The 12,673-nt window shown below is 42.7% G+C and overlaps 1 protein-coding gene across 1 annotated transcript; it reads left to right on the forward strand.

Annotated features, from left to right (window-relative positions):
• The first annotated feature begins 2,429 nt into the window (after positions 1-2,429).
• Positions 2,430-11,299, forward strand: rbbp8l (retinoblastoma binding protein 8-like). Its single transcript, XM_031565529.2, has 9 exons — positions 2,430-2,616; positions 4,612-4,675; positions 5,053-5,222; positions 5,447-5,487; positions 5,897-6,003; positions 6,372-7,131; positions 8,680-8,797; positions 9,087-9,245; positions 9,699-11,299. Exons 1-9 carry the CDS (start codon positions 2,457-2,459, stop codon positions 9,809-9,811), a joined length of 1,692 nt encoding a protein of 563 aa, XP_031421389.2. The 5' UTR covers positions 2,430-2,456; the 3' UTR covers positions 9,812-11,299.
• The last annotated feature ends 1,374 nt before the right edge of the window (positions 11,300-12,673 follow it).

The raw sequence follows: 12,673 nt of genomic DNA on the forward strand, positions 1-12,673 counted from the left end.
GTTCCCTCTTGCAATGTTTGAAGCATATCCCAACATGCCGATAGAAAAGCAAGGAAGGTAGGGAGGTAGCAACGACCTGTTCCTAAGGCATGGCTTGGGGGGAAATCAGTTATATATTATCCCATGAGCCAGACATGAACTGTCAGAAACCTTCATACCGCTCTACTTAAAGGTTAGCTATACTTATGTATCTGTCTGTATTCACAATGTATGCAAAAAGACTGACAAAGTATGTGATCTCTTAGGATGATATCCCCATGTCTTAACGGACCATATAAGCCTTTAAAACAACCATGAACAATTCAATGATATCTGTTTTATGCCCAACCTTGTTGTTCACACCACTATAAAATTCATGGGAGATTCATGGGATCCTGAGATTGAAATGTCAGATCAAATGTATTTCTTGTGTTTTGTGCCAACCCGAGAAAACCAGTCTGGTTAGTTTATAGTCGGATACAAAAGCTTTCTTTTCTTGCCTAACACTGCAAGCTCATGTTCAATGTTGTCATGGTAATCTCAACTCTGGACACTAGTTAGTATCAGGTATGACAATTCTGATTGTAAATGTGATGCTTAATTGAAATGAGCTTATTATATTTGAAAATTGTGTCATTATATACAATACATCTCTCCCTCTCTCAGGTGGACAGTCAAACCTCCATCATTGCTATGGATAGTTTTGGGGAGGTACTGCAGAAACTGAAGGAGGTCTATGAGCAGGATGTAGAAGGTGAGATGATATATGCACTCTATAATATTCACTCTATGTGATAAGAATTTTCTTCCTTTGTTGTTGTGCAGGACTACCAGATCTTGTTTTTAATTGACAATTTGGTTAAGTAAACACTGGCCATGCTTGAAATTCAAGTCTTTGTTTTTTTTTTTACTTTCAAAGGATGGCAGGAAAAAGTATTTGGATTGACAAATCAGAAGAACAGGTTAGTGTAACACATCATCCATGTAAGGTCTTCATGTGAAATGAATGTTTAAGAAAATAACTTCCAGTGATTCATTCCATTCAACACGAGGAAGTCCCTTGCTTATGGAAAGCTTAATGACTTTCATTTTTGTTACACAGTGATGCGAAACGAATTGAGGAGCTCTTCAGCAGGAACCAACACCTTCGAGAGCAGCAGCGATCTCTCACTGAAAACATCAAACAGCTTGAAAACAGGTAGGAAGTTCCTCCCTCTCTTTGTTTCTCTCTGGGCCCTAGTTTGCTGGCAAAACAATTGCAAATAGCAAACAACAAGTGGTAAAGGTGTGCTCAAAGGGACTAAGTGGGCAGAGCCAGGCCAAAGTTAATTAGTTAATGGTGTGGTTAAAGCCGGCCAATCACTTTGTCGAGCAATATCTTTAAACTGAATGTATTAGACAAGATTGCAATAAAAGAAGATGGCGATATCACTGTGGGTTCTGGACAGTTTTACAATGAATAAGTGCTTCTGTTGTTCCAAACAATTAGCTTGTCAGACCTGTTTTAAAATGCACGCCCACATCTTTTGGAACTGACTTATTAACCAGGGTAGCCTATGTGATATGGAGCCTGTAAAAGAAAAAAGCATGTTGCAATGCTAGATTCCACGACAGTCTAAATGTCATTGTGTATTTTGTAAAATTAAATACCAGGAGGCATGTTAACTTCAAAGATATCCGAGACTAGTTGCATTAACCCATCACACAGGTTTGCTCCTGCTTCCTTGCTAACACAGAAATATGTAGGCTTATTATACGGCTCCTCACAGTGTTACAAAAAGTTCCATTGAATTGAATGAGCTAACCCAACGTTCGGAGGTCTGATATTTCTTTATGTTGACCACTGCAAAAAATGAATGACCGCTGATATTGGCACCTGGTTTTGTGCTTCTAATTCACATCTTTCATATAATTCCGTAAGTAGTCTTTTCGTAACAGAAATTCAGTGTAACCTGAAGTGAGCAAGTAATACGGCAAAAACAAAATCATTTAAAAGAAATACTACGGATCTTTTATCATTTTGGCAAGTAACCGTATAATAAGCGGGATAATGTATAGTCCGCTGGTCAGTATTGGAAAATAAATCCCTTGAGAATGAAACAAGACTGTCTGTCCTGTCGGGATTTATTTTCCTATATTGAACGGCAGACTATACATTATCCCTTATGTAATGCGCCACTCATCCAACAACAGGAATGTGATCTTTTTTGGCAGATAGATAAATCCGACTTGGGCACTGATGGTTTGCGATTGGCTCATTCAAATGTTGAAGAATGTCGCCACACCTATATCCAAAATACACAACGTTTTTTTGTCGCCGGGTGATAAATAACCTGCCCGGGCAGAATTGGCCATTTTTGCCGGCAAACTAGAGCCTTTTTTTGTGCATGGGGGGGGGGGGGGGGTGTATGTGAGGGAGATGATTTAGGTGTGAAGTCTCTGCTATGCTTGTTAAAGAGGGAAATTCTGCAAGAAAAATGGATGTGTTGTATCCGTGTGTTTGTGTGTGTGATCTGTCTGCCAGGTTGCGGGCAGGGCTGTGTGACCGCTGCATCGTGACGCAGGATATGGCCAAGAGGAAGCAGCAGCAGTATGAGGCGACTCGGCTTCAGAGCCTCCAGCACTTCACCTCTATGGGTAGCAGTCACTTCCAACCAACACCCCCCACCCCCTCACCACCACCACACACACACACACACACACACACATACAGCCATGGCTAAAAGACACACATTTTGTGTTTCGCAAACTTTGCTGCTTCAATTTACGTGGTGGCGATTCACATTGTTTCTATATTATTGTGCAGAGTGATCAGATGCATTTTAAGTAATTGCAATGAGCTTCATTGGCATACAAAAATAACTTTATCACAAAAACACAATTTTCACTGTATTTTGGCCCTGGCACAAAATGACCAGCTATCATCATTTCCGTAATCATATCATCAGCACAGCGGAAAGTGTGAATGAGTACGAGTCAGGTGAAATCACTCTATCATTCTGATTGGATTATAAGAGCAAACTGATTGCTGTAAAAGGAGGGAAGAAGAGCTTGAAATCATTGTCTTATTGTGTTAGCAATGGTTACCTCCAAAGAAGCCATCATCGCTTTGCATAAAAATGGCCTCACATGGAAGGAAATTGCTGCTAAGAATATTGGACCTGAAAGAACCGTTTACTGGATCATCAAGAGCTTCAAGGAGAGAGGTTAAACTGTGGTGAAGGTTTCAGGACGTCCAAGAGTGTCCAGCATCCTGCTGAGGAGACGGCTATGGGGTCGTGTCACCACCAGTGCAGAGCTGCCTCAATATTGGCAGCAGGTGGGTGAGAGTGCATCTGCACGCACAGTGAGGCGAAGACTTTTGGACAACGGTCTTATGTTGTCAGCAAAGAAGCCACTTCTCTCCAAGAAAATCATCATGGACAAACTGAAATTCTGCAGGAAGTACAAGGATTGGACAGCGGAGGACTGGTGCAAAGTTATTTTCTCTGATGAAGCCACCTTCCGACTGTATGAGACATCTGGAAAATTGATCGCACGGAGAAGAAAAGGTGAACGCTAAACATGAGTCCTGTGTCGTGCCAACAGTGAAGCATCCTGAGACCATCTATGTGTGGGGTTGCTTCTCATCCAAGGGAATGAGCTCACTTCTCCCAACGATCCAGGAGCAATTTGTTGATGATCCGTGCATTTTCCAGCATGATGGAGCACCATGTCACAAGACAAAAGCGATAATGATGTGATCAAGTTCGAGAACTAATAAGGCAAGAATGAGGTCAGGATTTGTCCCAGAAGCTAATATCCAGCATGCCAGAGTGAGTTGCAGAAGTAATGAAGGAGGGACTATTTGCATAAATTTGATGTATTAGCCAATAAAAGCCTTTGAAACTTATGAAATGCTTATAATTGCTCTTCAGTACACCATTGAAAAAATAATCTAAAAATACTGAAGCAGCAACGACAGTATGGACACAACTGTACACACACACACACACACACACACACACACACACACACACACACACACACACACACACACACACACACACACACACGCACACACACACGCACACACACACTTACTCATACACCTTCCAGCTCTCTGGATCACTCCTCTAACCACTTCTACTCCTCTAACCACTTCATTTTTCCTTTCGCCACCCAGACATCCATCTCTGACCCATGTCCATTTACAATATCCCATGATCTACTAACTCTTCTACATGTACCCCATTTATCCCAAGTTGCGTCTCTCTCCTCTGTCTACCCCTCTCATGTCATCTCTGTCTTTCCTCATATGTAGGAAAGAATGGATAAAGAAATAATGGATAAATAAATAAAAGAACTTCATACAAACTTTACTTCATAGGGCAGCTGTATGTAACTTTATGTTGAACATGCGTTCTACATAGGATATGCATACCTTGTTTTTTAATGGAAAAAGTAAAAGTGGTATTATACAGTATACAACATGTATTCTAAATATATATACTTACATATGTCATCTGAGTTTACAGTGTTAAAAAGAAGCTGTCAGCTCCCTTGTCACTCACATGCCAGTCAGACATGAGGTACTGCCATAGCTTCAGCTAACAGTGACTAACGGCACTGATTCTTCTCTGCTCCATGCAGCGAGTGAGATGGCCACACTGAGAAGGGACAACAAGCGACTGTCCGAGGAAGTAAAGAGTCTGAGGTGAGCCTGTCTCAACCCCAGGTTCATGTGTTACCTCCTGGTATGAAATGCGCCGAATATAAATAAAGTTTGATTAGATTTGAAGTTTGAGGAGTACTGTATCTACCTTTTCAGGCATGGCCTCTATTGACAGCTGTAGTTTTGGTGAACAACTAAGATATTTGATTTCGTTTTTTTATGGAGATGTGTGAGACAAATGGGTGAGGGGGAGTTGTGGACTGGGTGTCTCTGTATACATCGTGTGCAATGTACAATCATGTGGTTTATTTGTATTATTTAGAGAGCAACAGGAGCCATAATCACAAATAGTGCGTGGTGTTTCTGTGTATGTGTTTACCATATGTCAGTCAGCTACTGACTGCTGACTGTTGTTTCAGGAATCACAATGGCTGCTCAACTGAAACCGCATCCCCAGAGGTCAAACCGTTGCTTGCAGCAGTCTCCCCAGTGGCTCTGCTGAGTCCTGCCCAGAAATCTACTGCTTCACCAGCAGGGGGCACTGTCCAAACCTCTGAGACAGGGCACAGTGGACTCTACATGACTAACGGTATTAACTGCTGACAGCAGTGAACACTTACACAGTGAGTGCACTGTAGACCCCTAAGGTGGAGGGAGAGTACATATGTACAGACAGTTCCCAAGGAGAGCATTTTTAATGTTTACATTAAATGCCAGTGGTTGATAGGATGGTCAGTTAGGAGGTTTGTCCACAGATGAACTCATCAGCCATTAATGTACCAATGTCATCTGTCTTTTAATCTTCTCACACAGAGAACAGGCCTGTGGATGGAGTGAGCCAGCAGCAGGGTTTTGTGAGTGCCATACACACAGAGCTACGACTACCATTGCTTTAAAAACACTGTTTTTTAGCTTCTCCTTTTAGCTGTCAAGCTTCTCCTCAGCTTGTTCTCACTAGTGTGTGGTGCGTCCGGATATGCTAGTGTTACAGGCCTCTGTAACGTTATTTGGAAACTTGCCATTTTGCATGACAAGCACTCAGTAATATCATACGTTCACCACAGTCATCAGGGCTCAACATTTCAGTTCAGTCTATTTGTGTTTTTTTTTTTCATCTGAAAATGTCTCACATGGCCACTGTCTTCAGAAACATTTCCATGGAAACATATATACCAGCTTTCCACACTATATCAGTTTAATTGTGAAAAAGGAAGACTTTAAGTAAATTCTCTCTGGGGTTGCTTATAATTGTGCTCACCACAGGAGTTGAGCAAGCACAACACCCCTCCTCTCTCTCAGCCTTCGCCCCTCACGGCAGCCTGGAGGACCGTGCAGAACATCGGACGAGACCCCCCGGCTCCAGGGAGAAGGTAGTCTACTTCACTTCAAAGTAGGCATAGATTGTTGGCAGACTGCGTGCCTTCTTCCCGTCTACGGTCAGAAAAGTAGAGCACGCGTTGGTTCATATACAGGACATATACACTGGGCCTTGATTTACTATAATCATCATTGTGCTACGGCCATCATAAATAAGAGAGAGTGCATTCAAAGTGTACCTCTCACATACTCAAAGAACACAGCCGATGTTCACTCAGTTTATAAGTGTTTATAACAAGCGGGTGAGAGGCGCGTTAAAGTGCACACATTTCACATGTGTTGTTTCCTAATGGTGCCGTGTTTGTGCTGTCCGTAGAGACACTCAGTTTGACACCCCCACCCCCACCCTTTTTCTTCTCAGAACCAAAAGCATGGAGATGTCAGAAAGCTCGCCCCTCTTCCCAGCCTCAATGCTGTTACTGAAGAACAACCCCTATTCCTCCTCTCCTGCTGCACCGGAGGAAAAACAGGGATCCTCAAAGGTCCATGCTCCAATCCCGTGTCGACCACAACCCATCAAGACCCACAACTTTCCCCACCCCTGGCTCCTGCCTGATAACCCTGACTGGGTGACCATGTCCGTCATAGCCGAAGGGGGCACGGTGATCCACCACAACCCCAGCATGTTGCCGTCACCAGCCATAAACCCCAGTACACACTGCCAAAGCACCCAGGAAAGGGTTCGCAGAGCACAGAAACTCTGGGCTCAACTAAGCCCTGTAGTGAAAGCTAGTGGAGGCCCCCTGCAGAGCCTGGCAGAGCAGGTTGATGGGGTTCGAAATTTGGAAGAGCATGTGAGGTCCACAGCGGCCTCAGCCTCAGCCTCAGCCTCAGCCTCAGCCTCAGCCTCAGCCTCAGCCTCAGCTGCAGTCTCTGCCTGCCAGAGCTGGAAGGCTGCTGGCGCTGAAGACACAGTGCCTCATGAGGGCACGGACAATGACGCCCCTTTAGACCTGTCAGAGTCAGGCCGTGACAAAGCTATCAAAACCCCTCCTGAGGCTCCAGTCAAAACGACTCCTGCGGACTCACCCTTCTCCTCCTCTTCGTCATCACCGCATGCGCCATCCTCATCATCGATGGAGTCCTCTGGCTCTCAGAGTGAACTGAAGATTACATGGCAGGTGAGAAACATTAAGGCATTTTTCACAGGCTCGGGGGAGTTGAAAGAGCCAGAAATCATAACTTTATGAAAGTGGAGACACTTTGTCTCAGAGGCCTGAGGTAAAATTCAATTGTAGGCACCCCATCTTTTGTCTTCTATATCCTCTGTGGGTTGGGGAATAGGCGTGTATTTGAGTGGCGATTTGCATGGCCAAAGGCTGTGGGAACAAAGGCTGCCACTTGTTTTCTAAACTGTTGTGCTGTAGATTATTCACTTGAGATGTATTGAATATAATAATTGTGGCCGTTATGATGACACATGACATTAAACTTAACCTTCTAGTCTTCAGAAGCAAGGGTGTTCCTAAGCAACTGCCAACCCTTAGATGTTACTACCCTGCTACTTTGGCTCTTCTTTAAATATACAGTAACATAGAAAAAATATGTTTTGTATATGACTTACCTAGCATGTTGAAAGGCATTATGCCATTTTAGTATGAAATGTATACGCAAGCTCTTTACCACAGATTTACAGTATCATGTATTGTACATGACAAGTGTGAGTCATATATGTTTTTTACAGACCTTTTCCATATGTAATTTGTTAGAAACAACACTGTTTAGTATGGAAAAGGGACTCTGTTCTAGCCTGGATGCCAGACGAACTTAGCCCCGCCCACAGCATTTTAGGTCGGGAAGTTCGGTCTGGTGTCGCTCCGTTGGGGAGAAACTATCTCCTCACAAAAATCTGTGAGGAGATAGATAGACCAATCAAATTGTCAGGGCGGGCTTTATACGATGATGGACAGATGATCAACCGTAACGTAATCAATCACGTCACCAAAGAGCTTTTGGGGTGAATTCGTTTTCAACAAACATGGCTGCCGTTGGAGAGCTGAAATGTGGAGATTCGAGTCTGTTTTAGAAGACATTGACAGCACATTCATTTTGAAAGAGGAACAGAGAAACACAATCAAGGCATTTGTCGATTGAAAAGATGTTTTTGCCGTCCTTCCTACGGGATCCGGTAAAAGTTTAATGTATGAGCTGGCCCCATGGTCTACATTATGGTCATACTACGTTGCTCTGATTGGTTGTAGATATATCCAATTGAGCGAAGAGGCATTTTTTTCCTGGTTCGGTTGAAACACGCCCCATAATCACAGCCCATTGGAGCGGTATCAGACTCATATTCTGACTAGAATTATGAGTATGACATCGTCAGGCTAACTCTGTTCATTAAAAGGCAAAGTTTAAAATATATCGGTTAAAAGGAAAAAGACCTCATCCTTAAATTAATTAAGCTAAACCTCTCACTGGCCAACAGCTATCATGAAAAATATCTGGGTCTCTCCCGAGTGCTGTAATCAGTGATGAAAATGTCTACATCGGCTGGCAGAATTGACTAATTAGGAAACATTTGAAGAGACAGGCAATACGACAAGAGAGGTGTCTGGCTTGGGGAAGTTTGCAAAAAATGCTAACATTGCTAACAGCAACTTAAACTACAGTTAATATTGCTACCACTAGTAGTTTCTCATCTGCAGCATTGTGTCTTATCTACACAGGATGACGCTGATGAGGGAGTGCAGGCCGCAGAGCAAAGCAGGAATGACAAAACTATAGACCTCACAACTAGCCCAGGGAACCCAAAAGTGCCTGCATTCACCATCTCTCTCCGTCCAGGTAAGATTTCCTTTGTATGCACAGAATCATAGTCTGTTTGCCTAGAATTAGCTTGTTCAGCCACTAGCATACATAGTTGATATAAATATCCTCCTTTTCATTTTCACACATCCTCTTCATAACCTCTTCAATTGTCATTTTGTATAATGTTTTCTCTCTCTCTCTCTTTCTCTCTCTCTGTCTCTCTCGCTCTGTCTTTCGCTCTCACACACACACACAGACACACATACACACACACACTGTGCTCTTATTTGGCTCACCTTCTTACTCTTGGGGGGGTGGGGGACAGTGGTGGTCTTGGAGAACATGAAAAAAAGGCGTTCTGGACAGAACTCCGGTGACATCTGGGTGACATCGCAGCAGAAGGAGTACGAAGAATATGAAGATGAGGCCCAAAACGAAGAACAACAAAGAAACCAGAGAAAAAGGATAAGACAGGAGAAAGAGTGTGAGACAAATACTTTCATGAGATCTCATGTTAGCTCATTCACTTATTTATCAATGTAACCATATACAAAAATACACCCCACCCATCCCTTCTATTTCAGTTTCATTACAATTGCCTAAGGTTTCTTCCTGATTAACAGTTTTTTTTTCTTGCCCCTGTTGCCATTGTGCTTGCTTTAAGGGGCCACAGGCTCTGTAAAGCGCCTTGAGACAATTATATTATTTTGGCGCTATATAAATAAAATTGAATTGAATCAGTTTCTTCATTCATCCTTGCAGTCAGCCATTAACCAAATTCGTATTTTTTTTTTAAATTTGTGCTGAATATGACATGACCATGGTTGTTTTATCATAAGGTGCTGTCTGGTATGTCTGTGGTTGTTTTATCATAAGGTGCTGTCTGGTATCTCTGTGGTGGCTTTATCATAAGGTCCTGTCTGGTATCTCTGTGCAGCTCTGCAGCCAACCAGCCTTATGGTGAAGCGTACAAGGACTGGTGGGAGGCTGAGGGACAGAAGCCCAGGTGACACAGACCAAGGATGTCCACTCCCTACTGGCGTGCAATGAGACTGAACGAGGACAGGAGGACCGAAGACTTTGAGACCGTGGGAATAATGCTGAAGGCTTTCCAGATAATGTTGAGTCAGTCACCGACAAAAACTTTGGCATCAAAAGAACAAAGATCTAAATCTCAAAAAATGTCAACTTCAATGCCACTAGCTGTCAAACTACTTTTGGATAGAATATCATAAGCTGTATATAGGTCAAGCCACTTTTTTGTATTTTAGTTGACTAGCTAATAGCTAAACCTCTACATAGTTTGCTCTTTTAGACAAATGATATATTGCACAGATTTCCTGGCACCCTATAGCCTTTTGTCTCAGCAGGCCAAACAGGAAGTGAGTGGCCATTGTCCTTCCTGGTCCTGAGGGCGATGAGTAAAATAATACCAGACATGACCACTTCCGCCTCACGTTTTTCTCTTAAAGTCTCTGGATCTGCTTTCTGTCGCTTTTCTGTGGCAAGGTCCTTCTAAAAGACCTTCTAAAAGACAGTCAGTCCCTTTCGTTTCATTTCACAGCATTTCCTTTCCATTTTTGCCATTTTTCTGTTTGTCTTTTGTCCCCCTTCATTCTACATGGGTTCATTATTCTGCGCAGCGGACAGTCAAAGTTTCAAATAAAAGTTTCACTTTCTGGCAAAAGTGCTACTGTACTTCCAGTTATCAGCTATTTTTAAATCCATCAGAGCAGTGTGGGGTAGAGAGAGAGAGAGAGTGAGGGTTGGTGGGGGGGGGGCTTAGAGTAAGGGGAAGGGGAGGGGAAGCTTCCTCTTTTTGGTTGTGTGACGACAACACCTTTTGCAATAATGAATTTTCCACTGACACTGGCTTTTTTTTGGTACTTTTTTTTTTTCTAAAGAAAGGGTGTTAGGGAGCGGGTGATACTGTACAACATGAACGTGAAAAGGGAAGAGCCCTCTCTGCCCTTGTGAGATCCTCGCTCAGCCACTGCCAAACCCACCATGAAACACTTGCTTCCTGTGTAAGATACCCTGCCAGTGGGTGCCGCAGATATGAAGAGCCCGGTACAGCTGCTGTGCCATACATCCTGTACCCCCCGTGCAGCAATTAATATGACTCTTCAGCTTCTCCCCCCTCACAACAGGATGTGAGTGAAATAAAGGACACGTTTGGTTCTCCTGTCCCCTGAATGTCGGACTGTGATGTTATGCAAAAGACGGAGCCATGTGGAAACCCCTTCCTGTGACGTGGCCCCTAATTGGAAAGCCCACGCTCCACATGCATGACTGTATCACAGCAACACACTGTTTGTTCAATGGCAATTCCTAATCTCCCATGCATAATCATCATGCTTTTTTTGTGATTCTTCCAAGTTCAACTTGTGTTGTATCTGACTGATATGTCCTGCTCTTTTCAGAAAATATATTACTGGATCAATTCCTGTTGTACCCTAAATGTGTATGCTATGTTACAGTACAGTAGACGTACTAATGTGTTTCTAACTATCTTTTTTTCAATATTTTATTTACAGCATGCAATACTGTTATAAGAACAGTTTCCCCTCAGCTTGTACCAATGGATGGCAGGTGCTGACACTTGGCTTGTAAATGGTCCTCTCATACAAGAGTCTACACTTAATTATTGTCCATATCATCATGCCTGTCTGTCAGTCAAACTTCCTCCTACCTTGACTAGTTTGCATATGGAATGCACACGCACATTCAGGTCCTGTTCAACCTCTTTCAGTGTTTTGCATTCTCTTGAATGCCTTGAGCTGGGTGCACCGCTGTGTCCAACCTGTATATATTTTTTAAAGACAGTAGCCGCTGCAGCTCCTAAAGAACAACAAATGGGCATGATAAATACCGGTCAGTGTAAAGATACTGTTGTAAGATGTTGTATCTCAGTGGAGGTCATTTAGTCACACATAAGCCTCTTATTCTTTGTGGCTTTTTTTTCATCTGTACTCCCTGCACAATAATCTATCTTTTCCTTCACCATCACCCTCTCTTAAAATCGCAACTTGCAAGAAGTGTTTAATCCCGACATTTACTGAGGGATTAGTGGAATTGGTGAGCCTGAACAAACCTTCTGCACACACATACAGAGATGAAGGAATACAGGCTCTGCATAACCAAGTCTGGCACACAGGCCTAACGTTACGTGCTCGTACTTCCTCTTCGGGCACACACTTTACACAGCATCTTGATGTAGCCTAAGTATTCCAACATTTAGGTTTCAAAAGTTTTTTGATCAATACCCAAATCAAATAAACACATGACAAATATCTAAATAAAAAAACATCAACATCAATTCATCACAGAAACACTAGTCTAACATTGGTGCAAAACTTATCAGAGAGCAGATGCTCATACGCCCTTTGAAGCAGGTTAAGGGTTGCCAGGTTGCGGTGACATGTGGTTTGAATTTGTAGATAGTGTGTGTAGATTGTGTTTCATGGACGATCTGGCAACTTGGATAACATCAGACAAACATACAAAACGAATGGATCTGTCTATGACAATTATGCATAATTAAGTTTGAGGGCCATGCAAATGAAGCTCAAATCATCACATTACATTTTGTTGCCTCTGTACCTGTACTCTGTGCAATGACAATAAATTGAATCCAATCCAATCCAAAAAAAGCTACGGAAGAAACAAAACAGGAAGGCGCTGGGAATTGGCCTTGAAATAGGGAAGAATGTTGTAGTTGATAGTGTTGGTAGGTAGACCTATGGATAAGGTGAGATGCAGGTCCAATTTCCTTTTAGAAATATCCAAAATGTATTAAATGATCTTGAAAGAGATAATGCTTTTCCATACTTAAACAGAGTTTATTTACAGCTAATGGTTAGAAATTAAACAAGCGGTGAAGTCGATACACGGAATTGGACATCTTTAAAA

This window comes from Clupea harengus, chromosome 4 (assembly GCF_900700415.2).
Source record: "Clupea harengus chromosome 4, Ch_v2.0.2, whole genome shotgun sequence".
In the NCBI taxonomy this organism is placed as follows: Eukaryota; Metazoa; Chordata; class Actinopteri; order Clupeiformes; family Clupeidae; genus Clupea; species Clupea harengus.

Bases quoted from the DNA above. Each gene is read 5' to 3' on its own strand.
- rbbp8l (XM_031565529.2), top strand. From the start codon at position 2,457: ATGGATGTGTTGTATCCGTGTGTTTGTGTGTGTGATCTGTCTGCCAGG. The intron at 2,617-4,611 runs GTAGCAGTCACT...TGCTCCATGCAG, and splicing joins CCAGCACTTCACCTCTATGG to CGAGTGAGATGGCCACACTG. The intron at 5,223-5,446 runs GTATTAACTGCT...CTTCTCACACAG, and splicing joins TGGACTCTACATGACTAACG to AGAACAGGCCTGTGGATGGA.